The sequence below is a fragment of the Mauremys mutica genome, chromosome 1 (assembly GCF_020497125.1).
Source record: "Mauremys mutica isolate MM-2020 ecotype Southern chromosome 1, ASM2049712v1, whole genome shotgun sequence".
NCBI classification, from domain to species: domain Eukaryota; kingdom Metazoa; phylum Chordata; order Testudines; family Geoemydidae; genus Mauremys; species Mauremys mutica.
Genome location: NC_059072.1, coordinates 26054099 through 26081402, shown reverse-complemented (window position 1 = coordinate 26081402; position 27304 = coordinate 26054099). Strand labels below are relative to the sequence as shown.

Sequence of the window (27304 nt, the reverse complement as noted above, 5' to 3'; positions counted from 1 at the left end):
CTTAACTGCTCATGACAGAAGTAACTATTTATAAAAATGAAATGGCATGTAAGGTTCCAATGATAACGATGAAGAAGGATGGCTCTACCGGGTTGGCATACACCTTTCAGCAGCAAAAAATTAAGGGCAACAAAATATTTAGCAACTGTCAGCTGGGAGTTTGTCAGGGAATAGGAAGTGACTGTTGGCTGGAAAGGTCAGATGGTTTTAGCACACCCAAGAGAGCACTGTATGCACAGCCAGCACTGAAGATGAGGCCATTGGCAGAGACTGGACACCGGACTGTTTGGACCGTTAGTGAGTGAGGATGCTAACAGTAATGACAGACCCACTTCCGGTATTACTGGTAAACTACAATTACATTCACCTACCAGCTAACAAGAACACCTTTTTCATCTCTGCTGTTTCTCTGGCTATAGAGTGCAAAATGAAATCTGTCAAGTTTGGTACTTAATAGAAGGAATGCTTACAGGATACTGTGTTTATCACTGAGGCCAATTGTAAAAGGCAAAATTAGGATTAGGACCTTTCCACAAATTTGCCAAAATGTTATCCATAATATTTAACTTCTTATTTCGGTACCTAAACAAGGATTTAGAAGGCACTTATTGTTGTTTGTCCTTTGTTTTTTCCCTTTTTATTTTTTGTACATGTTCCTATTTGACTTTTTGGCATTGGTGATACACCTCACTTTTGAGCAGTTACATTGTAATCATGGATTGATTGCCTCCAATTACACAGATGAATGTTAAAATTATACTTAAACAGAGAACCGTTAACAAAGCATATTATTACTGAGAAAAGGGGTTGTGTTTTATGGATATTACAGCAGTTTATTTGTTTGCTAATAGTAATTATTCTTGAAGTTCTGTATTTTTTAAAAAGGATAATTACAAGTTGGCAATGTTTTCACTCCTACTTTAATACATTGCATACATTAAAAATCATTGTTCCCTCTGTTTTACAGCAAAATAATGTTTGTTTTACAAATTGGAAGCATTTCACAAACAGAGAGTTGCAATACCAACCTGAGTGATCCGAATACGGTGGACAAGGCAGTTCTACTCCAGTACAGTGTAAATAATGGAATTACATGGCAAGTAATAGCACAGCATCAGCCAAAGGACTTTATACAAGCCCAAAGAGTGTCTTACAATGTTCCACTGTAAGTACCCAATCACACTACATTACTTCTAAATGCATACTATAAATTTCCTGCAGAAAGGAATCTGTGCAGGAAAAGACAGGAGACAAGAGAATGTGGAGGAAAAGGATGATAATTATAGTTATAATTAAAAGCGTAGCCTGCAGTCCTTTGGTATAATTAAAATAAGTGCAAAATCTTTACTTTAAATTTAAAATATAAAAGAATAAGCCATCTCAACCTTGTTTTTGTCTCCTGGATCAATTCAGTTTAAGCTAACAGTATTTATATTGTTTCCCCTTAACTCTTTATGAATGCTGTATATTGTGGTTTAGGAGCACATGGATAATATTTTGGTTTTGCTTTTAGTATTTTTGGGGGTGGATAGGCAGGCTGGAAAGGATCCTTCTTGGTATGGAGATCTAGCTGGTACTTCTGTTTGCAACCATAGGGAGGCACGAATGAAAGGAGTCTTACTGCGCTGGTGGCAGCCCCGTCACAATGGAACAGGTCATGATCAGTGGGCTTTGGACCATGTAGAAGTCGTCCTGTGAGTATCAGATTCACCTCATAACATCTCCATCTCAAAAAGCATTGACATTCCTTCAGCATGGCATGAATGTTAAACTCAGTAAGAAATGTTCTCCGAAAATCATTCTTTGCTTATGTTCTCCACTGACTGCAAAGGTCAGCATTTAAGGCAACCAGGAAATAAAGGTACAGACCAAGGGAGCATATTGTGCATCATGGAGAAATGCAGAAGGGAAAGCATGGACTTTAGCATCTTTAAATATTGGTGTATTCATATAAATCATCAAGGTCTTTGAAACATTTTATGATGTGATATCTGAAAGGATGTGTGTGTTCAGCAACTATGCTGCCATATAAAGTTGATTTACGTCCTTTCAAAGATACAAAATAGTCTATTGTATTGCTCTTTGTACAGAGTAATGTTGTTGAATCAGGCTCTGAAAAATTGCATTAGTAACTAATGCCGTATTCATTTCCTTTTTTTAGTAAGAAGGATACTGTTCAGAAACAGGGTTCACTATATCAGGTTCCTATGATCCAAGCTCTATATTCATCCCCCGTCAAGATTTTACCAAGTAAAGTGTCTTCACCATATTGATTTCCCCATTAATAAAATGGGTCTCACTCTCAGTATTAACCCATTTTTACTGTATTACATCACAGAGAGATTATCTGCTTTTTCTTTAACAATTTAGTTCCAGTAGAGCTGAAATGCTAGTGCCTTGACGGGCTGGGACTCATCACTGACAGTGGTTGGCAGAGAGAAGCGTGTCTTCCCGATAGATAGGTTCAAATGTTCATTTATATTGAAAAACTTTAAAAAATCAGCATAGAAACTAGATTTGGATAACATCCAGATTTAGTAATTATAAAAATGAGGTTTCTGTCTTTAAATTCAAACTAGTAGAGGCAGCACAAGTATTGTTTTGTAACAGTAGCAAATTGGATTACTTGATCTCTAGTTAGCCCTGTTCTGCTTTCCACTGAGGCGTACCAGCTTGCATGGCTTTCATATCAACCCCGAACAAAAGCCATTCTGATCCCAACACTAAGTAGCTGTATCCGCTCCACTGCTTTTACACACACCTTGCTGGGCTCTGCCTTCATAACATTACCCTTAAGTTTGAAGGAACAGAGGGATGGACATGGTTCTTGGCATCTCCCAATGACTAAGGATGTAAACACCCAATGCTAATTATTTAGGGCAGTGTTTGAGCTGAGGAAAAGTACAGATGCTTATGCAACATTCCCACTTCTCTCTGCTTTAATGTATTTTTTAAGTTGAAAAAAAGGAGAAAAGCAGTTGAAAAAAAAATTAAGCAATCTAACCATTGATTATACTGAAATTGAGTATAATTAGTAAAAATGAGAGAATTTGGAAGAAGAAAATTTAGGCTGAATACCAGGAGAACCTCTCTGACAATGTGACCCATCATGCTGTAGGAGAGTCACCCAAGAAAAGTAGTGGAAGCCCCATCACTTGAGATACTTTAAAACTAGACTGGAGAAAGCAATAGAAAATATACTGTAGGAATAGTATATCTGCTTTGTCCAGAAGAGGAATTATGCAGACCATGCTCCCTCCTCTTCCCCATTGCTCCTGTTGAGGACTTTTTGAGGGCTTTCTCTGAGTTTTGGGCAAAACCAGAACAGAGAGAACAACCTTTGCTCTCTGCATTGGATATTGGATATAGGTTTTCAGGTGAGCGCCTATATGCCTGTCAGAATTTAGGTCACAATCTCTCAAGGTAGACAGATCATTACAAATAAACTGTTTACTTCCACAGCAGATATTGGTACATACAGAGCTATAGCAGTATGTTAGTAAAAGGCCAGATGTAGAATCAAAAACCCTGCTAATCACAATACTGTAAGATATGCTGCTCTCAGGATTTAAAAAATGCTACACAATGGCACATATGGCGGGTACTAATTAGTAGTTAATTAGTTCTGACCTCTTTGTATCTCCCTGTACCTGCACTGGTTAGAACTGTAGTTAATCTGAATATTCTCTATATTACATAAAAAAAAATCTTTTAAATAACATTCAGCTATAGCACAAACTCAGAGCACTCAAAATCCCAACTCTTGCTTAGCTTGCCAAGGGCGGGAAATAGCATGCAGTGGATACAGGATATTGGAACAGGTGCTGGGAGACTGGGTTGTCTTCCTAGCTCTGCTGGTACCTCATTGTGTCATCTTGGGCTGGTCACTTTACCTCTCTGCACCTCAGTTTCCCCCGTTTTCAAAATCAGGATAATGATACATAACCACTTTTGTAAAGTGCTTCGAGAAGTACAGATGAAAACCTCTATATAAATGTTAATTATTACCATTATTACTATTAATGCTGGATGGTCTTACATCCACGCATTAAGCATCACAATTTGTATTATGAATACAGTTTATCTTTAATTCTTAATTCTCCTTGATTCTCTAGACATATACTGTTTGTAATATCTGAGTTTCCTTGGGATTTTCAATAACTGAGAGAAAAAGAGAGAGGATAAGGAAGAAAATGGGTCCTGGAAGCACAGGAAAGTTGATATGCTGGGTCATATTCACAGCCCCAGAACATGGTGGTGTAAGTTCTTTATCAGTAAATCAGTGTAAGCAAGTATTAATTGGGGTAGCAGATGCCAAGGAGGTAGAGAGGCAGAGCTGTACCAACCAACAGGTGCGATTTTGTGCTCTATTTTATTTCTGAAAGGGTTAAATAAAATATTTTAATTAAAAGTAATGGAGGAGCAGCTTTACCCTAAACCTTCTTCCACTTCTCCATAGACTGCTTGTCCTGCTGCAGCCCTGCCTTTCCATCTCAACTTGTCACTTACACCACCAGCTATGTCATCTCATAATTTGGCTTTACAAACTAAATTCTGCACACAAAAATACCCTATGCCGGGGGCATTCATTGGAGCTAAGTTGTCAGGAAACCACAGGGAATGGTAGAGTTGCGTCCTGTATTGATCCATGGATTATGGGCACAGAATTGCTGCCCGCTCTGCAAGAGAACAAAACCTACCTCCACAATGGTTTGATCCAAGGAAAAAGTCAAGAGGCAATCTTCTCATAATTTTCCACCCCACCCCAGTCCCCTTGCTAGTGTTTTCTGGGAGGGTATTATCTAAGTATTAGTCAGCAAATAGCTAATGATTCATATGTAGGGTGACCATATGTCCCAGAAAACCAGGAATATCCCTGTTTTCAGGGCCTCTCTGATGGTCCCTGTCTGTTTTATAAAATTTGAGTTTCGCCCCATTTTTGTAACCCCTGCAGATTGGCCACCTGAAAGAGACACCAGTTAGCTGAGCTGGTGACAGTGTTCACAGGCCAGCTGAGTGCACCTCAAGGACTAGCCCTGGCCAGGTCTGTCGTATGTTGACAACCTGTCCTGCTCCCAAGGAGACCTCCCAGCGAGTCCCCTCCTGCTCAAGTTCTCAAACTACCCCTACTCAACACATAGAGCCAGAAGCACAGTGTGGTGAAGGAGAGGGAGAGGCATTGCATGGCTGAGGCACAAATCAAGGAGTAGGCACAAATCAAGGAGTGGACACACTCTTCTCTCTCACCATCCTGTGTACACCTCCCTGCCCTGCACCAAAATCATCCCCTCCCCTGCCTTCTTTTGCTCTACCCCCAGGAGACAGATGTCCTGATTTTTCATTTTAAAAATCTAATCATCCGTGTTGTCAGTGTGTATTGAGGAGCTCCCACATACATCTCAAACTTCCCAGGAGGAGATGGTATAAACACTATATACACCATCTGATTATAAACCTTACTATTCCAGCCATAATATTAAACCATACTATGATCATACTTTATATTCCTTTTTCTCTGGCAGGGGGTTGAGGGCTGCAAATTAAAGACCAGCTCCTCATCTCCCAGTCCAACCCCTTTGTTCTGCCATGGCACACAGGGACTGGAAAGCCAACCGGGAGCAGGTGGGGATTCCTCTTGCATAGGGCACTCTCTTGCTGGTGTAGAGCAGGCTATTCAAGCTATATGCAGCATATTCCTTGTCCAGCACAGGAGGCATGTTGGGGAATTGAGACCATGACCAGAGCACCTTGAACTCCGGCAGTCCTGTGCTAGCAGAATGGCCACAGCCACAGAAGGGCCATTGTAGCCAGTGTGAGTTAGAGCCAGGGCCGGTGCAACCCATTAGGCGACCTAGGCGGTCACCTAGGGCGCTAACATTTTGAGGGAGGCGGTCGCGGTGGCCAGACCTTCTGCCGCTCTGTCGGGGGCAGCATTTCGGGGGCGGGACCTTCCGCCGCCTAGGGCAGCAAAAAAGCTGGCGGCGCTCATGGTTAGAGCTTGATGTCAGGAATAAAAACAGTACTTAGCTTTCCATAGGACTAGGAGAGCACAAAGGAAGGATTAAGTAATCTCTGACTCCTGCCCCATATTCTGCTCTGGATGTGACTCAGTGAGACCAGAGTATCTGGATCTTAAGTTATTAAATTCAAACTGTTTTAAAGCTATAAAAGTATCTTAGTAAGCATCTTAATCCTTAGGCTGCTGAGGATGACAATACTTCTTCTCTTGTCGTGTGCAATGCAGTCATAGCCGTGTTGGCCCCAGAATATTACAGAGACAAGGTGGGTGAGGTAATGTCTGTTATTGGACCAGCTTTCGAGCCATGCAAAGCTCTTCTTCAGGTCATTCAGATCAGCTTGTCTCTCTTGCCAACAGAAGTTGGTCCAATAAAAGATATTACCTCACCCATCTTGTTTCTCTAAACTTCTCAGCATTCTGTATTGAGGTGCACCCTTCTTACCACAACTCCCCATGTCTCCTCTCTCTAACCCACCCTTGCTTTCACTACTTTTCCTCCCTAAGCATGCAGACAGCCAGATTCTCCCAGCCCACCTCTAATCACTGCCAGTTGGCCTACATGCACTGAATGACTGTAGGTTCCATGCCAGCTTCTCCTCACCCCCAGCATCTGCTGCTGGTAGGCACTCACTGTCCCCTGAAGATTCCCACCTTCAAGAAGAGTGAGGGACATAGAGAGCAGGCTGGGAGTAGTGGCACCCTCCAGGGATGTTGTGGTCAGTAGGGACTCATTGGAAGCAAGAGTGCTGGTCTGATTCTGCTTTCCAGCAATTTACAAATGTTCCCTACTCCCTCCTACAGTGCCCTCTAGTGGCCACTTAATCAGTTAGCAATAAAGCAGTTTCTAGAGTTACATTTATGAATATGTTTATACTTACATGACCTTATAATTTCTATTTTGATGCTTTGGCTCTTCTCATCTCTCCAAATATTTAAAATTAATTTTCTCATGAGACTCCATGCCAATTTAGCATCCAGAACATAGTTTATAGCTGAGTTATAAAGAGGATTATTATATATTGTTCATTCTGATTGACTCCTGATTCTGATAACACAAACATACCACTAGCCTGTGAGCAGCAGACACTGCATGGGCTACATTTCCACAAGCCTCGCCTCTCCTTTTGTGGAGGCAATTTTTTTTTCTTCTCCCAAGATAGATTGCACAAACAAATATGCCAATATTTAGAATGGCAGTTAATTTGCACATGCAAAACCTATGTGTGCAATAAGTAAGTCTGGAAACAAGGGTCTATCTGTAATACTTCTTTGAATCATTCAATTAATACAACAAAAATATTCCTAGTCCTGTAATGCAGCTGCAAATAGTGCTCAGAGTGAATATAGAAGCTATTATGAATATAGTATATATTGGCATGATCTTGCCAGCTAATCATTTGTCAAACTGTTTTAATAGTGGTGGACCTATAAAGTGGGGATGAAATTGCTATCAAGTCATCTTGTCCCTTTAAACCGAGTTTTCTTTTGTTAATACAGCATACTTGTTCTCTGTACTTTTGAAGAAAGTTTTGGGCAGATTTCTTACATGATCAATGAATGTGGCCCTTCTTAGGATAAGAAAGTACCGTATTGTTCCGAGTATAGGCCGCTCCTGATTATAAGCCGCACCCTTAAAGTTTGGTGCTATTTTAAAAAAATTAAATTTTTAACTTTTTTTAACTTAAAGAAAATATACACATGCAATTTGTAAAGGCCTATTTTTCTCACTAAAATCTTAGGCTGTGTGCAAACTCACCAAAAAATTCATATTTTCAAATTATAGTTTAAAAACCTGGATTAGATTGGTGCGATGGGGCTTAATCCCCATCACCTGCAAGATAAGGGACAAACACTCCAGTTAGTCATGCTCTGCATCTGTAGGGTGGCTGATTAATTAACTGCCTCCTGGCCAGAAGAGGCAGAGCAAGGCCTAATAAGTTAACTGAGGGAGCTCAGTTGTGGAGGGAAGACCCATGAGAGAGGAGATAAGGAATTCCCTCCCTGGGAAAGGCCTGGGGTAGGCAGACTAAGGAAGGCCAGAGGGACAGGATTGGTACCCGTGGTGGGCCCTGGAAAAAATGGGGGCAAGATCTAGGGAGAGACTGGGGGAAGGCAGGACTTTTCTACAGAGGGAAATTCACAGCGGGAGTAATGTAGGCTCCTGTGGGAGGGAGCCCTGAGACAGGATTTTTAAGTAGAGAAGAGAACGGTAGCCCAAGAGGGCAGAAGAATTATTAATTTGGACTTTTGTTTGGACTTGTTTCTGCTACCCTGGAATGGGTCTGAATGTAGGTGACTTGGGTGGAGCCACAGAAAACCTGGGACTCTGATTCCCCGCCGCGGCTGAGATTTAAAGGGCTCTGGGCTCCCCGCCGCGGCGGACAGCCCAGAGCCCTCTGAGTCCCGGCCGCGGTGGGGATTTAAAGGGCTCTGGGCTCCCCGCCGCGGCGGGCAGCCCAGAGCGCTCTGATTCCCGGCCACGGCTGGGATTTAAAGGGCTCTGGGCTCCCTGCCGCGGCGGGCAGCCCGGAGCCCTCTGATTCCCGGCCGCGGCTGGGATTGAAAGCGCTCTGGGCTTCCCGCCGCGGCGGGCAGCCCGGAGCCCTCTGATTCCCTGCCGCGGCTGGGATTGAAAGCGCTCTGGGCTTCCCGCCGCGGCGGGCAGCCCAGAGCGCTCTGATTCCCCGCCGCGGCTGGGATTGAAAGCGCTCTGGGCGCCCCGCCGCGGCGGGCAGCCCAGAGCGCTCTGAGTCCGGGCCGCGGCTGGGATTGAAAGTATTTTTATTGGTTTTTTTTTTTTTTGCAAGATCCCGCTTATAGGCCGCACCCCTAGTTTAAAGACTTAAATTAGGGGGAAAAAGTGCGGCCTATACTCGGGACAATACGGTAATTCTCCCTTACCTCCCATCCCCCGCCTTCCACTCCTAAAAGAAGAATGCTTATTCTGTGCCCAAGTACCTCTACCCTAAAAACGGCCTGCATCCAGCTCTGCATTGCATTTGCACTTCAGTTTTTCTCTACATATAATTCACAGTCTGTCTGCTGCACAATAAAACTACACACCTTTTTTGCATGTGCTTCTTGAAAAGCCATTTCTTTGTAAACAGGGTGGGCCCTTAACTTATAAAGAAATAGTGAGCTCTGATAAATGTATTCAGAACAGAAGGGGAATAAACTGCAAACTAAGGGTCTGATCCTTCATTCTTTAAGCACCCAAAACTCCCAGTGACATCCTTGGGAATTTTAGTTGTGCAAGAAATGTAGGATATGGCCCCAAAATTTTTGTGTGGGGGGGAGGGGTTAACTTTGCAATAATAAACACAGAAATAATCCCTCCATAAACCATCACTTCATGCAATTCATTGTTGAGATAATCTTACACTTTTGGCACAAATGATTTGTTGAGGATTTTGTGTTGCATTTGTTGCAAAGAATTTTATGCTTTTTTGCAATATTCAAATACAAATTGTATCTTCTAGCCGTAACAAAACATATTCATGTGGAAAAACATTTTCATTTGCTTCATACCTTTAGCAGAAAGCAATGCTTTGAAACATTTCACTCAAGATTGTTAAAAATATTTGTAATAAAGAAAAGGAACAATTAAAATGTTAGGGCATTAGCTTTGTATTTACAAGATTTATGCCAAATTTAGTAGGGTGCAGACTGTGCTTTTAAGACTGTCTTTTACTATGTTTCTAAAAAAAATTGCATGATGAATTTTTATAGAAAATAAAAATATAAATGTTGATTTTAAAAATCAGGAAATAATTTGTTCAATTTTTATTTTCAAAAGAGATGAAAAGTCCTATATTGCCTCTAAACCTCATCAGGCTTTTATGACTAGTCACAGTGCTGCATGCATTGAAAGGCATTTTCTAATTTGTGTTGTATTTCATTATTTGCTGTCACTGGTTTTACACTAGAGTAAGGTAAGTACTTTCCCTGAAATAATATCAAATATATGTTGGTAGTACAGCTACGGTATTTTTAAAGACTCTAACCCTGTATTTTGTCGATGATGATATTTTATGGGAAAGGGATCGGCCCCATTTGTACTCTCAAAGAAGTGAGCATGCATTGCTGTCTCATAAAGGCCCAAACCCTGCAACAGTTCCTCACAGACTGATTCTGCAGGGTTCTCAGTGCCATGAGGAGTTAAAGTTTGCAGGATATGTTCACCTCCCTCAAGCAAACTTTCAGTTAAGACAGTGGGCATTGTAACTAAGGATTGAGAGCCCTGATCATGGTAGAGTTCCTGAGTGCTCCCAGCAATCCTTGAAGTAGGTTGGAACTGAGGATGCTCAACAACTTGCAGGATCTGGCCCTTAGACCTGATGTAAAATTTCCACTATTTTCAGTAAATTAAAATTACAGAATTAAGGCCAAAATTATCACCTGTGTGTCCGTAAACATGTACAATAAATATATGCAGTGATGCATGCCCATGTAACTAAAACAGCAATAAGTATTTATTGGGTGGGTTTTTTGCTTATTATAACAGCGTCACTTTGTACAGCCATAGTTATGCAGCTAGGCATTTCTAATCACCATAGTAGCTAGAGACATAGGTTTTAATACTGATCCTATTGGAGTTTTGCCATTGACTTCAGCGGGTCCAGTGTTTTGCCTGGAGTCTGTCACCATTCTTAAGGAGGTTGTAACTCATGCTAAACACTGTTATATTTATTTATCAGACCATGTTGCCTTTCATTTTTTCAAAGGCTTGATTTAGGTTAAAGTTTGGTTTGGCATCCAGAAGCCTTTGTTTCTGATGTGCCATGACAGTTAAAAAAATAAATAACAAATAAAAATAATTAATGGTCTTAGAATAGGTACATATTATTTACCAAATGTTCTTATTCGCTTGGCCATGTTTGATTTAAAAACAAAAAAATGCAGGATAATAGTCCAATATGTACTTTAAGAAATTTATATTTTAAACAAATCATGTTAAATTGCTGAGGCTTAAAAGACACATACAGAGTAACTCCTCATAAATTGCTTTATTGTTCATGCTTACTGAGCATACCCAACATGGCTCTGCATTAGACTATGTCTGCCAGATCTGCTCTCGTGTACAGTGGTGCAACTCCAGTCACTTCGTTGGAATTACTTACAATTTACTAGTGTAAGTGAGGGCAGTATCGGCCCCCATATATTTTTTAAATACAAGCAGATTGCCCTAAAAAGGTGACAGATTGGATTGTGCAATAATTGCTTCCTAAGTTTTGTTACTATTCATTCTGTCAAATGATCCACAGATAACTAGTCTTTGGGAGATTTTTTTTTCATCTGTACCCTTCATCCAATGATCTGGTAAGTGCACCGAAGATGCACCAAAGGATCAGTGCATGCTGATGAACCTTGGAAAGTTTATTGTGCCCTTTCACTGAAATTGTAAATGGTGTCTAAGTTCCCTTTGCGACTGAAATGATTCTATTCAGATCCCATAGTATTTGAGGCAGGGATTGTTTCTCCCCATATATCTTTACAGCACCTCGCACATTATGGATACTGTTACAATATAAATAGTAACAGCAGCATCTTCATAAGTCTTAATGACAAATCTGTTTATTTCTAAAAAACAGAAATAAAGTTCCGTACCACTATATAAAAACATTAAAGGGCTTCTTTACAGACACTAAATCCAATAAATGCAGAATTACCTTTTCTGCAATGGCTTTATGATATAGCTATTAAAGTGATCTTATAAAGTACTATTGGACTTTGTTCTCGTATCAATTTATGAAGTTAACTTCCATTATAGTTAATAAAATGATATGCATATACCTCCACCCCAGCCCACAGATAGCAGAATATACTCTTATATGCTGCACCAAAGGTCAGATCCAACTTCTATGAAGGCAATGAGAATTTTTCCATTGACTTCACTGGGCATTGAATCAACCCTTCAAGCCCTAACCAACTCCTACCAAAGTCAGTGGGAAGACTACCACAGACTTCAGTGGGAGTGAGATTGGATCCTATCAGCCCAACTAAAGGACTGACCATTAGCTTAATTGTTGTTTTGTGGTTTTGTTTTGTTTTCATACCTTACTTTTTTCCTTGTACTGCACAGTTTTGATTTAACATAGTAAAACATGTGAACTCTTTTCCTTGAGGCACACAACAAATACATTTCACCACCTTGGAAAATACCACTAATAGATTGAATTTAAGTCAAAGACTAAGCAACTGCTTCTGGCCTATAACTCACATGATAACCTTTTATAAATTTCTTCATTTATTTCCTTAAAATGTCTGTAGCATAATTATTGTTGCTTAAGTCTTGTTAGTGTCATTACATTTAAGGTGGTAAGCAGTGTTAGATGGAGATGATAGTGTATTAATAAGAATTGTTAAAGAACATTTTGAGCTATTTGTTCTTCTTAAAAACGTATTTGATTTGCCTTAGATTATAAGGTGGCAGGAAAATAAAGGTGCACAGGAAACATTAGCTTTGCTAATCACTGTCAGTCTCACACAAAACTATAATAAATTATTGTAGTGCAGAACTTCCCTTTCTGGGTAAAAGCCAGGTGTTCAACAAATGTTCAACAAAAACCACCTCTTAAATGAAAGATGTTCTGGCATAATAGCTACTGTAACAATGCAAGAGTTTGTATTGTATCCATTCCCACCAGAAGCTGCATGGCTTGAAAAACTGGGCGGGCAGGGTTATAGCATCAATTATTTTAGTGTAGTCTAGTAAATTAAGCTCTCAGTTAGTTGTTGGAAAGGGGATAATTTTGAAGTCAATTTTATACAGGTGGTTTCTTTATACAACAGTAAAAGCTATTCTTGCCCATGGAGGTTCATGCTTATTTTGAGAAACGTGTATTTAATCTTTTTCCTTAGGAGTCATATTCACTAAAAATAAGCGTATGCACTTGGAAGGGAGGGGGTAATTGATTGCAAGCTGAGCGTTTATGATTTCATTCACAATGAAAACTCACCACCCTGCCCTAGCTCCCCAAATAGAGAGGTAATTGTGACACCTGCTGCCAGTTTTTTGTTTCATGCATCACCTTTATAACAAAACTTAGGACTTGCTGAACTCCCTGGGTTGTGGACCTCCAGCAACAGAGGCCCACAGTCCACCTGCAGCAGAGGTAAATAGGCCAAGCTACCAGCATCCTTTTCACCACTGGGGGACCAAAACTAACCCCCACTACCTCCAAAGCAGGCTGATCAGCCCTGGAGGGGCAGAGACAAACCAGCCAGAAGCTGCATGGACTCCACCAGAACGTATTGTTGTCTTTCCATGGAATCACCCCAGGGAATTATGGTAGCATTCCTTGGACTGAATCTCCCTCACTCTGGTGCAGTCAGTGTTCCCCTCATGGATGCATAGGGCTGAAAATTGCACCCCACCCCCTTGCATCCACAAGGGTGAATCTGACCTTGAGACTTGATCTTTATAGGCCTGATCCTGCATTCATTGAAACTAGAAAAGATAGGATCAGGTCCTATGACAGTTCATCCTGTGGTGGGTAGCAGTTGTTCTGCTGAATCACTGAGTTTTCTCATGCTGGCAACCATCAGTATTGTTGGTTGCTCATAGGATCTGATTGTGGATGTTGGACTAAAATGGCTTCTAGCATAGCCTTGAGGGAATATTAATATTTTTTGCAAATAGTGTCCAGAAGGGATAGTGCAGTGGCCTTAAGCATCAGGATTATGATACTTGGGTTTCCTAGAACAGCATCAAAGTCCAATAGAGTCAACAGTGTCCTTTATTATTCTGAGATAAATTCATTCTGCGCAGTTTCTTGTGTGGGATCTCTCTGATGAGACTTCACAAATTAGGCCCTTGCTGCAATGTATGGACATTAAATTCCCCATGACACATTCTTTGCATTTTTAAAAGCAGGGGTTTCACCCCAGGGTTCTGGCCAATGTATCTGTCCCCTCTCCTCCCAGTGTTGTGCCATAGTGGTTGCCACGCTCCTCACCAAGAACCGGTTGCTTTATAGTGATGTGTGTATATGGATAGTGAAGTGGTTTGTGATCAATAGGCTTGAAAGGCGCTGTAGTAATGTCAGATGTTTGCATTCTGTGCTACATGTATTTTTTCATTCTCATAACTCTGGATGGATTTTGCTTGTAACTTTAAATGAGACTTGTATTCACCAATGTGCTAATGAGAATTACAAGCAAACAAAGTTAAACCAAATGTAGCTGTTCAGAGTTCCACTCCACCAGCACAGATGGTAGAGCTTAGAATTGCCATGTAGCCTCAAAAGTGAGTCTCTTCAGGGTTATGTGCAAGTTTGCATTTAGGAGCAGAACTATATTGAATCATCATGAAAGTTATAAGCTTCTTCTCCGGAGCTAGTGGCATTCCCACCAGTTAGGAATTAAGCTGCCAGGAGAAACATGGAGAGACATCTCTGGTGCAAGTGCATTTAATCAGTGGAGCCACACCAGGAATATATTGGCTTGGATTTATAACTTTTGGCCAGATAAAGATATTACAAGGCACACTGTTCAGAAACCAGCCTCTCAGCAGGAAACACTAGAGAGACCTCTCTTTTTTCCCAGTTCATTCTTTCCAGCTCTGAAAGTGGCATCTCCTGACACCCAACCTAAGTGAGGGCTTGAACATAAGGGAAAAGGCTTCTTTGGCAAATATTAGCTGTTTATATGTATTACAACTGTTTCAATGTAGATTATTTTAACTATGTTTATATTTAAATACAGCTCAGCCTTTTTATGGAATTTATACATAATATGCACCAAAATTCTTGCACCATCTTCTGGCCATTCGATATGCTAGGACTGGTGTAGCCAAAGGGCCAAAAATAGCAACATCCATACCCCTCTCCCTTAAACGAAGTTGAAGTCTAGATGGTAGTGGTAGTTTCTAGTGATTAGATACAACAGCCTCCACCCATTCAGTTGTAATGTATATTAGCCCCACAAATACTCCTATCCTATTCAGCCAGTAAGGAAATTTACTTTTCATGGTACTTTTCATGGTACTTTCCAGAATTTTCTATTTGTTTCCCTTGTGCCCCAGGATTTCCCTTTGCTTTGTTTTATTTAGCCTTACCGTCTTCAAAGAAAGAGCCCTAGTTGGAAATGAAAAAGTGTCTTGATTTATCATTTAAAATCTGGTCACTCTATTCCCATGTGTTTCTTTGATCCTCTTCTAAAGATTTTTGGGTTGTTGGGGTTTTTAAAGAAAACTTCACTCAGTCAAAGTCTCGTAGTTCAAGGGTTTGCTACTTAGCAAATCTGTTTGGGAGGTGGAGCAGTGTTTTTATTTTATTCTCAGTAGGAAGTGGCTACTCACCAGACCGTGTAAGGGATCCCACTCTGGATTCCATGTGCTTTAAGCTCTAGAGTCTGAAGAGAGTTCAGGCACTGCCCCGGTTTGAGGTCTCTGGGCACATTAGTGGTGTGCAAATCTTTTTAGCATCCCCTCCTGAGAGCTTAGACCTCTAGTCCAACTGCCTAGCCTCTGGGACTAATGCTAACCCCTCACTCTCCCATAGTTTAACACACCCTTTCCCAGCACACCAGCCAGGTATGCACTCTGGGGTCACAGGGTTAACGCTTCAAGGGCATATAATAGGTCTCTCTCTCTCTCTCTCTCTCTCTCACACACACACACACACACACACACACACACACACACTGCAGGGCATTCTTTGGGTTGGGGTCAGAATCCTCTGTGGGTTTTCCCAGGGTCCTTCTTCTGCATTCATGGATTGTCTTCTCAGCCATGGAGCTCCTATCTTTCCCTCCCCAGATCAGTTTGCTTTGATTTTCAGGGCTGCCCAGAGGAGAGGCGGGCAAGTGGAGCAATTTGCCCCAGGCCCCAGGCTCCACAGGGCCCCCCAGAAAAATATAGTATTCTATAATATTGCAACTTTTTTTTTATGGAAGGGGCCCCCAGAATAGCTTTGCCCCAGGCCCCCTGAATCCTCTGGCTGGCCCTGTTGATTTTGGTTGGTCCTGCAGCTAAACTGGGCCATGTTTGCCATGAAAATCGCTTGTCTTTTCCCCCTCACCTGCTCAAAACTTCTTGTGTGGTTCTCACGTATAAGCCCTTTTCGAAACCCTGCTTTGTCATCTCTGTCCCTTTATTCTGGCTGAGGATTTTCCTCTCTCTCCCCCTCCCCAGCCTCCTGCAGAGAGAGAGGATAAAATTGATTCTTCTAGGCTTCAGCTAAACCAGGGGTCTCAAACTCAAATGACCCCGAGGGCCGCATGAGGACTAGTGCATTGGCCCGAGGGCCGCATCACTGACACGCCCCCTTGCTGCCCCTGGCCCCACCCCCAATTCACCCCTTCCATGAGGCCCCGCCCCTGCCCTGTCTCTTCTCCACCTCCTCCCCTAAGCGCGCGCAGTTTTAATAAATATATACACTCAGTAATGCACCTCACTCAAAGGACAAAACACGCACTTAGATTTACTGCCTAAGGCTCTGGGAGGGAGTTTGGGTGGGGGAGGGGGTCTGGATGCAGGCTCTGTGCTCGATGCAGGCTCCAGGCTGCGGCAGGGGGTGGGGGTGCAGGCTTTGGGACAGAGTTTGGGGATAGGAGGGAGTGCAGGGGTGAGGGCTGTGGGGCTGAGGGCGAGGGGTACATGATGCAGGAGGGGGCTCAGGGCTAGGGAAGAGGGTTGGGCTGTGGGGTGAGGGCTGTGGATGAGGGGTTCATGATGCAGGAGGGGGCTCAGGGCTAGGGAAGAGGGTTGGGCTGTGGGGTGAGGGCTGTGGATGAGGGGTTCATGATGCGAGGGGGCTCAGGGCTAGGGAAGAGGGTTGGGCTGTGGGGTGAGGGCTGTGGATGAGGGGTTCATGATGCGAGGGGGCTCAGGGCTAGGGAAGAGGTTTGGAGTGTGGGGTGAGGGCTGTGGATGAGGGGTTCATGATGTGGGGGTGCTCAGGGCTGGGGCAGAGGATTAGGGTGCGGGGGGATGAGGGGTTCATGATGTGGGGGCGCTCAGGGCTGGGGCAGAGGATTAGGGTGCAGGGGGATGAGGGGTTCATGATGTGGGGGCGCTCAGGGCTGGGGCAGAGGATTAGGGTGCAGGGGATGAGGGGTTCATGATGTGGGGGTGCTCAGGGCTGGGGCAGAGGATTAGGGTGTGGGGGGATGAGGGCTCTGGCTGGGGCTGAGGATTAGGGTGCAGGGGGATGAGGGGTTCATGATGTGGGGGTGCTCAGGGCTGGGGCTGAGGATTAGGGTGCGGGGGAATGAGGGCTCTGGCTGGGGCTGAGGGTTTGGGGTTGGAGAGGCTCAGGGTAAGGGAAGCCTGCCTTGCCAGTACTGGCGGAGGGCAGGCACTAGGACCCTGCACCCTAATCCTCAGCCCCAGCCAGAGCCCTCATCCCCCCCACACCCTAATCCTCTGCCCCAGCCCTGAGCGCCCCCACATCATGAACCCCTCATCCCCCCGCACCCTAATCCTCTGCCCCAGCCCTGAGCGCTTCCCTTCCCCCCCCCCCAGCCCGGCCCCGGCGGGTCCCGCTTCCCTTCCCCCGGCCCGGCCCCGGCGGGTCCCGCTTTCCCCCCCCCTTACCCGAGCGCGTCTCCGGCGGTCCCGCTCAGAGCCGCGTGGTGAGGGGGCGGGGCTGGGAGCTCCACGCCGAGCGCAGCGCTCAGCCCAGAGCTCCCAGCCCCGCCCCCTCCCCACGCGGCTCGGATCGGGGCGGGGCTCAGGCGCTCGGACGGAGACTCGGCGCTCTATGCGCCGAGGCTCCAGGAGAGGGGCGGAGGCGGGAGCCTCCGCTTTTCTCTTGGGGGCCCCTGCGGAGCTCCCCTGGGGAGCTCCGCGGGCCGCAGGGAAGAGCTCCGCGGGCCGCATGCGGCCCGCGGGCCGCATGTTTGAGACCCCTGAGCTAAACCATTGTCCCATGGTACTTTCCTGTGAATAAGTAGTTGTGGCATTCTAATGACCCCCCATTGTGCCTGGTGAGGGAGGAATGTGACACAGCCCTCGTCAGCAAGGGTGGAACCACATACATATAGAGGTAGTCAATGGTACAGAAATTTTCATAACAACAACTGAGTAACATTGGCCTGAATTCACAAGTTGTACAAACAGATTCCCCAAATCGTCACAATAGCAAAGCCAGACTTTAGTGAGGTGGAGCCGTATTTTTCTGCTGCACTCAAGAGGAAAAGGGTTGACAGCATCTCTCCCATTTAGGAATCTGTAAATGAGAGAGACAAGGATTTTTGGAGTATAAATCAGGCTTGGAGAAATGCCCTATGTTGGGAGGGGATAGAGTGCATACAGCTTGAGTGAATCTGGCCCTAAGCCCCCATCAGTGATAATTAATTTAAACTCTTGCTCTAGTTCTGAAATACTGAATTGTAAGCAAAATCAGAGTGGCCTGATTCTGAACTGCCTTGCACCTTGTACAGTCATTGTCATTGTTCGAACATGCTATCAGATGCAAATGGTAGTATTTTACATCACTTTGCAGAGGCAGAAAACACTGTGCAAGGCACAAGAGGGTGGAGAATCTGGCCCCCCAGCTTATGTGTCAGAAGGCAATTTCAAAATGGATGCAAAGAGACTGACATTCTTTTCCTCCTCCCTACCCTTTGATTTTAACAGCACTCGCAAACAAAATTACATGATGAATTTTTCACGGCAACATGGGCTCAGGCATTTCTACAACAGAAGACGAAGGTCACTTAGACGATACCCATGAAGAAACGAGAAATTTATATTTTCCTCACAACATGTGATGTGTTGCTTTCCATTCTTTAAATCTTAGCACTGCATCTGGTATCAGGACTTTTCTGCAACTGGCTTGGTGAATAACGAAAAGCCTTTCTCAAGACAGAGTGTACACCACTTTTTCGCACTGTGAACTAATGAGAAGTGACTTATTTTCTCATAGGTAAATGTTTTAATGTTGACGTGTCTGTGAAAATTGTGATCTGTTGTAATATCAGTTACAGTGGCAGTATGGGAAGTAAGCAACTAATCTGTTTAACAGGAAAAAAGTTTAAGCACAAAGACTTTTTCAGATTTTATGTTTAAAAAACTACATATTAAGTACAGTATTTAACATTCTTTGTCACATAGCTATTTAAATGCACTTGTATTTCAGCTCTGTATCATATTTTATATGATTAAGTTATCATTGTCTTCTTTGTATTCTCTTCTACAACATGACACATTGGCACTGTATTTACTTGTTATGTTGTTGTAATATTTTGCTGCTGATTTTTGGGCTATTTACACTCTGATAACATGCATAAAGCAAATTTCAATACCTACTCAAGAAGATAATTGCAAAAGTAGTTGTAAAGACGTTGATCTCCTTCAGTCTTACTCTTTGATATGTCTGTTGGTTAGCATTGTTTTGTGGATAAGAAGAATGCTTGACATTTAATTTTTTTTACTAAGCAGCTGTGGATAAAACCCCAAACAGAAGTTCCCATTTCCTTGTCTAAAGGTAAAACAGTTCTCTGTGACTGATTTACTTACAATAACTGCCATTTGATGTCTGTAGTAATGGAGTGATTTGTAAAGTGAACGTTTCATCGTGTTCTATTTGGTGTTTGTTTCTATTGCGGGTCATGTTTGTATCTTCTGATAAAGTTGTACCTACACCAGCAACATTACAATGCCCCTATAGCCCTAAGCTGTCTAATATCATAAATAAAATGTTTCACTATATGGTGAACCAAGCTAAAGATCCATGCTTCAATAAAGTAAAGTTGATAAACTAGTTTGTTGTTAGATTTTTCAGGCCATTGTGTCCTAAATGAAATTATTTGTAAGGGATTTGGTTTGCTCACTCAGATTCTAGCAATAGCACACAGATGAAGACTGTATAATATTTTTTTAATATTTAGTACATGGTGCTTCAGTAGGGTTTTTCCTTTGGGAATCTCAAAGTGCTTTACAGACATTAATTGAGGAAGCTCCATAACACATCTGAGATATGTAAGTATTTTACAAGTGGCAAACCTGAGAGCAGGTGAGTAAGAACAAACATTTTCAAGCTTGGATACCTAAAGTTAGGCACCTAAATCCATATTTACGCTGATCCCATACAATTTCATGGAAAATGTGGGTGTTGAACACTTCTGAAAATCAGGTCACTAGGGGCTAACTCTAGGACCTATAACTGAAAACTTTGACTTAGCCAAAGTTACATAATGCATAGTTGGCAGAACTAGGAACAAAACCCAGAAGTTCAGACTTCCAGTGTCCTTCACTATGGACTGGACCATTCCTTTTTAAGACAATTACTTTACTCTCAATCTTGTCAATCTTTTTTTTTTAAATAAATAAAAGATCTAGTCAAAGGAAAGAGTTTTGAGAACCTAACCAAACTATTATTAAATAGTATAATAGTATAATAGTTTTTTATTATAAGACTGAAAGTATTATAATACAAAGTCCCAACTCCCTCCTTCTGAACAAAGATCCAAGATATTAAAACTCTTTTCTTTAAGATAATTTTATTTGGCATAGCATGTCAACAGATGGACCACATTCCAACATACAGCATGTGTAGCATGTGTAGCTGTTACGTGGCAAGAAAAACACTTTCTATCGAGTACAATAGTATAAGGGAATGAGGAAGGTGAGTATGAATTAATCACACTCCAGATAAGTGAGACCAGTACAGTCGATCAGATGCTTCTCAAAATCATAGACATTTATCTTGAATAAATATTTGTGGGTGACAAATTGGTTCAATTGAGTTATATAGCTAGAGCCCAGCACTATAATATCTAAAGATAATATGTCGTTTCTGCATGCCAAAGTTCACAGGGGACTCCACAGTGAATTCTGCCCTTTTGCCCTTCCCAGGTTCAAGGAAGCTCTTTCTTAAGTTTGTGTTTTTATTAATATAACACACAAAGAAGCTTGTATGCACTGTGTGTTCAGTGTATTTTCTGTCTTTTTTTCTCCCACATGACTGGTGAAACACTGGTATCAATTGACACTAATGGCCACCGGAGTAGCAAGAGTGATATAGTACATTATCAAGAGGAGTATAATAGCAGCAATGCTATAAAATGGGCTAATCTTATCTATTGATATTACACCTTGGCAGGGATAGCTCTGAAGTTGGCAGAGTTTATTGTTCTTGCTGGTCATCACTAACCCACATTGCAATGGAATAAGAAGAATGTAAGTCCAACAAAATTTGAATTTAAAAATATGAAAAGAAGCAAAACTCCTGCCTGCTAGAGTTCTTAACATAGAATCATAGAAGATTAGGGTTGGAAGAGACCTCAGAAGGTCGTCTGGTCCAACCCCTGCTCAAAGCAGGACCAATCCTAACTAAATCATCCCAGCCAGGACTTTGTCAAGCCGGGTCCTTAAAAATCTCTAAGGATGGAGATTCCACCACCTCTCTAGGTAACCCATTCCAGTGCTTCACCACCCTCCTAGTGAAATAGTTTTTCCTAATATCCAACCTAGACCTCCCCCACTGCAACTTGAGACCATTGCTCCTTGTTCTGTCATCTGCCACCACTGAGAACAGCCTCACTCCATCCTCTTTGGAACCCCCCAGATAGTTGAAGGCTGCTATCAAATCCCCCCTTAATCTTCTTTTCTGCAAACTAAATAAGACCAGTTCCCTCAGCTTCCCCCCATAAGTGATGTGCCCTAGCCCCCTAATCATTTTCATTGCCCTCTGCTGGACTTTCTCCAATTTGTCCACATCCTTTCTGTAGTGGGGGTCCCAAAACTGGATTCAATACTCCAGATGTGGCCTCACCAGTGCCGAATAGAGGCAAATAATCACTTCCCTCAATCTGCTCCTTCTAATGCAGTGTAATATGCCGTTAGCCTTCTTGGCAACAAGGGCACACTGTTGACTCATATCTAGCTTCTTGTCCACTGTAATCCCCAGGTCCTTTTCTGCAGAACTGCCGCTTAGCCAGTCGGTCCCCAGCCTTCAGCAGTGCATGGGATTCTTCCATCCTAAGTGCAGGACTCTGCACTTGTCCTTGTTGAATCTCATCAGATTTCTTTTGGCCCAATCCTCCAATTTATCTAGGTCACTCTGGACCCTAACCCTACCCTCCAGCATATCTACCTCTCTCCCCAGCTTAGTGTCATCCATGAATTTGCTGAGGGTACAATCCATCCAATCATCCAGCTCATTAATGAAGATGTTGAACAAAACCAGTCCCAGGACTGACCCCTTGGGCACTCTGCTTGATACCAGCTGCCAACTAAACATCGAGCCATTGATCACTACCCGTTGAGCCCGACGATCTAGCCAGCTTGGATTCAACAGTCCAAGTAAAATCTGTTATTCTATTTTGCATATATGCTTGTTCCCCAACTTGCTTTCGCTTTTAAGAAGCAACGACTTAGTCAGCAGCCCTCACTTACAACCATGAAATGATACAATACAGCACTGATAATGAAGCAGTCATGTTGTCTTTATAAGATACTCTTCTACAGGAAAAGAGAGCTCAACCTTTTTTTATGCTGAAAATTAGCAGATCAGTATATTCTACCATTAAACGTACTCCAGTGCCCCTGAATCAGAGAGAGCAGTTAGCATTATTCAAGAATAGTGTAACGTGATCCTCCAGACCAGCCTAATCATGTCCAAATGGTAGCTTCTTAGGACAGTCCTAATTTGCAGTGCTATGCTTTTGGTCAATGAAGGGCATGATTGCTTGGATTGCAGAGGCAGAAAAGACTGTGCAAGGCACAAGAGGCCTCATTTAGGTACTTGCCAATGCACATGAGCTTTAGAGGCATGTTTCTTATTATGTTTACTATTATATTATGCAGCCCAGAGCCTTATGTGGACAATTAAACTGTTGCTCATCTTTCTGGTAAAAAATCACTGCCTTTGAATGACCAGATTGTAGCTGAGATTTGCAGACCCAATTGCTCCCCTCCGCCGCGTGTAGCTGCCACCACAGCAGGTGTCTTACCTGCAGTATCACCATAGCACAGCCAGAGCCTGGGGCAGAAGGCCTGGGTCATGCCAGAGACCATTGTTGATGAAGTCCCCTGCCCAGAGTGTGGGGTTTCTGGAGACTTTAATGGCTCAGTTTTTCCCTGATTTCCTTACACTTGTTATTTAATCAATTGTATTTGGTTTAAATGCAATGTAATGATTAGTGGGTTAGGAAGTGACAGGTGAGGAGAGAGAACCCCTGAGTGGGAACATCTTAGCCCCTGTCCTGGGTGACCCAGGGTGAGACTAGGCATTAAGCCCCCACAGGATCCTGGGCCCAGCCTTAATCAGGGTTACGAGGACTCTGCCATACGGGAGAGTGGAAGAGGAGTCCTTGAGATCAGGGAGGCATCCGGGTAAAGGGAGTTGGGGGCGAGGACTCAGATCCTTTCGCCATCCGATTGCACCAGATTAATACAGAAGTCAGGGAAGTTCCCCACAACAGCGAGACTATTCCCCTGCTTACACTCAGGACAGTGACACAGTGAATTATCACTCAACTGATATAGTGATAGGAGAAAATGTATCTGTTTGTTGATGATATTTTATTTTCTTGTTAATCCTTTAGTATGATACAAATAAAACCACTGAATTACAATGCTGTCATAATTTCAATTTATTATTTCTCCATTAGTGCATGATTCATATTCTGATACCATCGTCTGTTGCTCTGACCTTGGCACAAGAAGGAAGCTGCAATAATGTTCTGAAAGAACCACCACATTAGGCTAGAAACTACCCACACGACAGAGCAATATGAGACTCACTAAAGTATCTCACTGTAACATCAGATTAAACAACACAATGGGCCAAATTCAGGAGGTGACAGAAATGGTGTTAGCGAAACTGAGTCTGTGATGGAATATACAACCTCCTAGACTGGGCAACAAGGGGCTAAGGAACTACTCTGGGCCCAGCCAGCCCCACACCACCACGCCTGTAGCATATGTGCCAACTGGAGGAGGGGTTAAAAGGCAGACCAGGGAAGAGAGCAGACCTGCAATTCCAGGAGAGAAGAGCTGAGGGAAGGCAGAATCTCTCCCGCTACAACTGCCCAAAGGCCCCTCCCTGGAGGAAGGAAGGACCTGCTGCGGAGACAGCCTGAGAGGGAAGTATTCCCCTCTCTCTCTCTCTCTCTCTCTCTCTCATACGAACTCCAGACTCGGTGAATCTCCTTTACTTTGTTTGGACTACCTGCGGGGGATGGGAGGGGGGAGAGGAGAGGGGGCAGCCCGAGGACTGAGGCAGGAGGAGGCAGTTGCAGTTGAGAGAAAGAGAGCAACCTTGCTACACGGTTTGGTGTGTGATGATCGACTCCAAACTGGTGCGCAGTACTCCGCCACCGAATACGAGGTGGCAAGAGCTGACATCCGCGAAGTTGGAGCACGAGCACCCCATGATGAACCTGCCAGTTTGCTAAGAAGATTATTGTGCGTCTTCACTTTAGCTGCTGTCTTCTTCAGGTGGGTATGGCAACTCAGTGTGCAGTCTAAGGTCACACCAAGGTAGACCGGTTCTACTTCATACTTCACCTTCTAACCATTCAGATAAACATTCAGTTCTCGGGTTGCGCTGGCGTGATGAAGATGGAACAAACTGTAGACTGTTTTTATGATGCTTGGCTGGAGGCGCCAAGTCTTACTTTATCATGTCCCAGTTTAAGGTGGCATCAAGCTTGTGAAACGTCTGGGCCTGGATACCGCAACAGATGTTGTCTGCGTAAACTAACTTTCGTGATTCCGTTGATGGCATTGATTCATTGATGTCAAGGTTGAACAGGGTTGGAGAAAGCACAGAGCCCTGGGGTAACCCATTGCTCTGTCATATCCAATCACTTGTCTTCTCCCCCATATGGACTCTGAACTGCCTATTGCAGAGGAACAGTTCAACAACGCCTGTGACCCAAGGTAGCAGGACCCGTGATACCTTCATGAGTAGGCCAGTGTGTGATACCATATTGTATGCCATTGTTAGATCGATGAAAACAGTACCTGTTTTCAAGTTTCTCTGGAAGCCATTTTCAACAAATGTAGTCAGTATGAGTATGTGCTACGTCGCATGTGCTACGGCCTCAGCGAAAGCCAGCTTGGTCAGGGCTCAAAATTCTCTCCACGTCGGGTAGTATGCGCTATAGGACCAAGCGCTCTAGTGCCCTGAAGCACACCGACAATAATGATATGGGACAATAGCTTGATGCTTGACTTGGGTCATTTCCAGGCTTTTGGAGGCCAATGACTTTTGTGGTGCGCCGTATCTTCGGTAGCCTACCTTCACTGATGACCCTGGTGAATAATTTCACAAGCCAAAGCCAAGCACTGGGAACCAACGTTTTTCAGGAATGCTGGAGATATGTTGTCATAGCCTGCAGCTGTTCCACACTTGATGCTACCCAGTGTCTTTTCCAGCTCTGTTACAGTGAATGGTTCTGGGCAGCTTCTGATCTGGTGTACATGTTTAAACATATGCCATTCATTAACGCACTTGTCTTCACACCTGTTTCTCCAAAGATGCTCTGGCCACTTTAAGTAGGTGTCTGGCTACCTGGTTGGGTGTCACTGAGTCAGCCTTAAGCAGCCCTGACTGTCAGACCACTGATAGCCCTCCAGGGACCCTGGGTCAGAGCCCAGTGGAGGGAAGGACCTGGGCTCCCCTATCAACAATCCCCCCTGTAGGTCAAAGGCCTAATCCCCGAGCAATAGGCGGTGCTCCCCTACCAACCACCCTGAGCGAAGACCATCACAAGGGCCAATTCATCCCTGTGTCAGAGCTGAACTCAGCATAGGGCTCAAGGTGGGGGCAAAGTGGCTATGTACAAATTTTGTACTTTCCACGTCCTGGGCCAGCTTGGGGGCCCTTTGACCTCATTTGTAAGGTAGACCAGCCTGAGTGCTGCCTTAACTTGAGCCCAGCTCTTTGTGGCCCCAAAGGGTGATTGCAGCAGCCAAGAATGGCTGGAACACAATACAGCTGCCCCCAGCACATCTCCATGTACCAGGGGCTCCTGTCTGGACTGACATGCCAGCCAGGAAAGACTCCTATAGCAAGAGAATTCCTGAGAGAGACCACTGATCTTACTGCCTTATCCACTGATCTTATTGCCTTATCCACTGATCTTACTGCCTTATCCACTGATCTTATTGCCTTAGCCACTGATCTTATTGCCTTAGCCACTGATCTTACTGCCTTATCCACTGATCTTATTGCCTTATCCACTGATCTTATTGCCTTACCCACCGATCTTATTGCCTTACCCACCGATCTTACTGCCTTATCCACTGATCTTATTGCCTTACCCACCAATCTTACTGCCTCTTTTCACCAGGGATGTAGCACAGGGCTGAATTGGAAGGAGAGGGCCACAGAGTTAATATCAGTGGGCACAATTCCACTTAACCCAATAGAATTTAATGGAGGAGACTTTAAGAAAGAACAGCTTTCTGTATACAGTAGAAATGAGTGACTACATGCATGTAGTTCACCTTTATGCTGCCATAGAAACAGGGCGGGTGCAACCCATTAGGCGGTCGCCTAGGGCACTAGCATTTCGGGTCCTTCGGCGGTGACCGCAGCAGCCGGATCTTCGGCCACCCCCGGTCGTCGTTGGCATTTAGGTGGAGGGACCTGGGGCAGGGGGGTGCGGGGAGGGCTGCCTGCAGCAAGTAAGGGTGGGCACGGCATGCAGGGGAACCGATCCCTGCCCCAGCTCAGCTCTCAAGCCTGGGAGGGAGAGAAGCAGAACAGGGCAGCATGCTCAGGGGAGGAGGCGGAGCAGAGGCGAGCTGGGGCGGGGAGCTGCCACACGGCTCCCCAGGCCGGGGGGAGCTGCCGTGGGGGGCCTCAGGGCAGAGAGCTGCCACAGGGCTTGCAGGGTGGGGGCGCAAGGTGGAAGTTTCGCCTAGGGCGCAAAACATCCTTGCACCCGCCCTGCATAGAAAAGCTCAAGCTGTACTATATCACATTGGCAAAGCCCCTCAAATGATTATAGATAGTCTAAGAGTATAATTCCTATAAGCATGCAAATTAAAACAGCTCACAAAAATGAAATCCTCCCTAATGGACAACTTAAAGGATTTACAGGTACACCTGTTTCCAAGAAACTGTTTGCAATGAGAAGGGAAACTTTATAATGCTCAGTCTTTCACTACAAGAATCCTTACAGTATTGTTATGGGATCTTTTTCAAGACTTACTGAAAATAATATACTTGTGAAAGATACGGGAAGCAACCAGTTAGCAGGAAACATTAAGGGCAACATCCAAAATTCATTGAAATTGATAAGAAAAAAACTCCTTTGACTGCTAAGGTCTTTGGCTCAGGCTCCACATTACTATCTAAAATGCACTCGATTGTTATGATC

At 43.8% G+C, this 27304-nt stretch overlaps 1 protein-coding gene across 1 annotated transcript in view; it reads left to right on the top strand.

Annotated features, from left to right (window-relative positions):
* RELN (reelin) overlaps positions 1 to 19728 on the top strand; it is a 473567-nt gene extending 453839 nt beyond the window's left edge. The window contains exons 62-64 of the mRNA XM_045031243.1: positions 968 to 1165; positions 1596 to 1694; positions 18603 to 19728. Of these exons, the coding sequence (XP_044887178.1) occupies positions 968 to 1165; positions 1596 to 1694; positions 18603 to 18699 (394 nt within the window). The 3' untranslated portion in view covers positions 18700 to 19728. The remainder of the gene's footprint in view (positions 1 to 967; positions 1166 to 1595; positions 1695 to 18602) is intronic.
* Positions 19729 to 27304: the final 7576 nt, after the last annotated feature.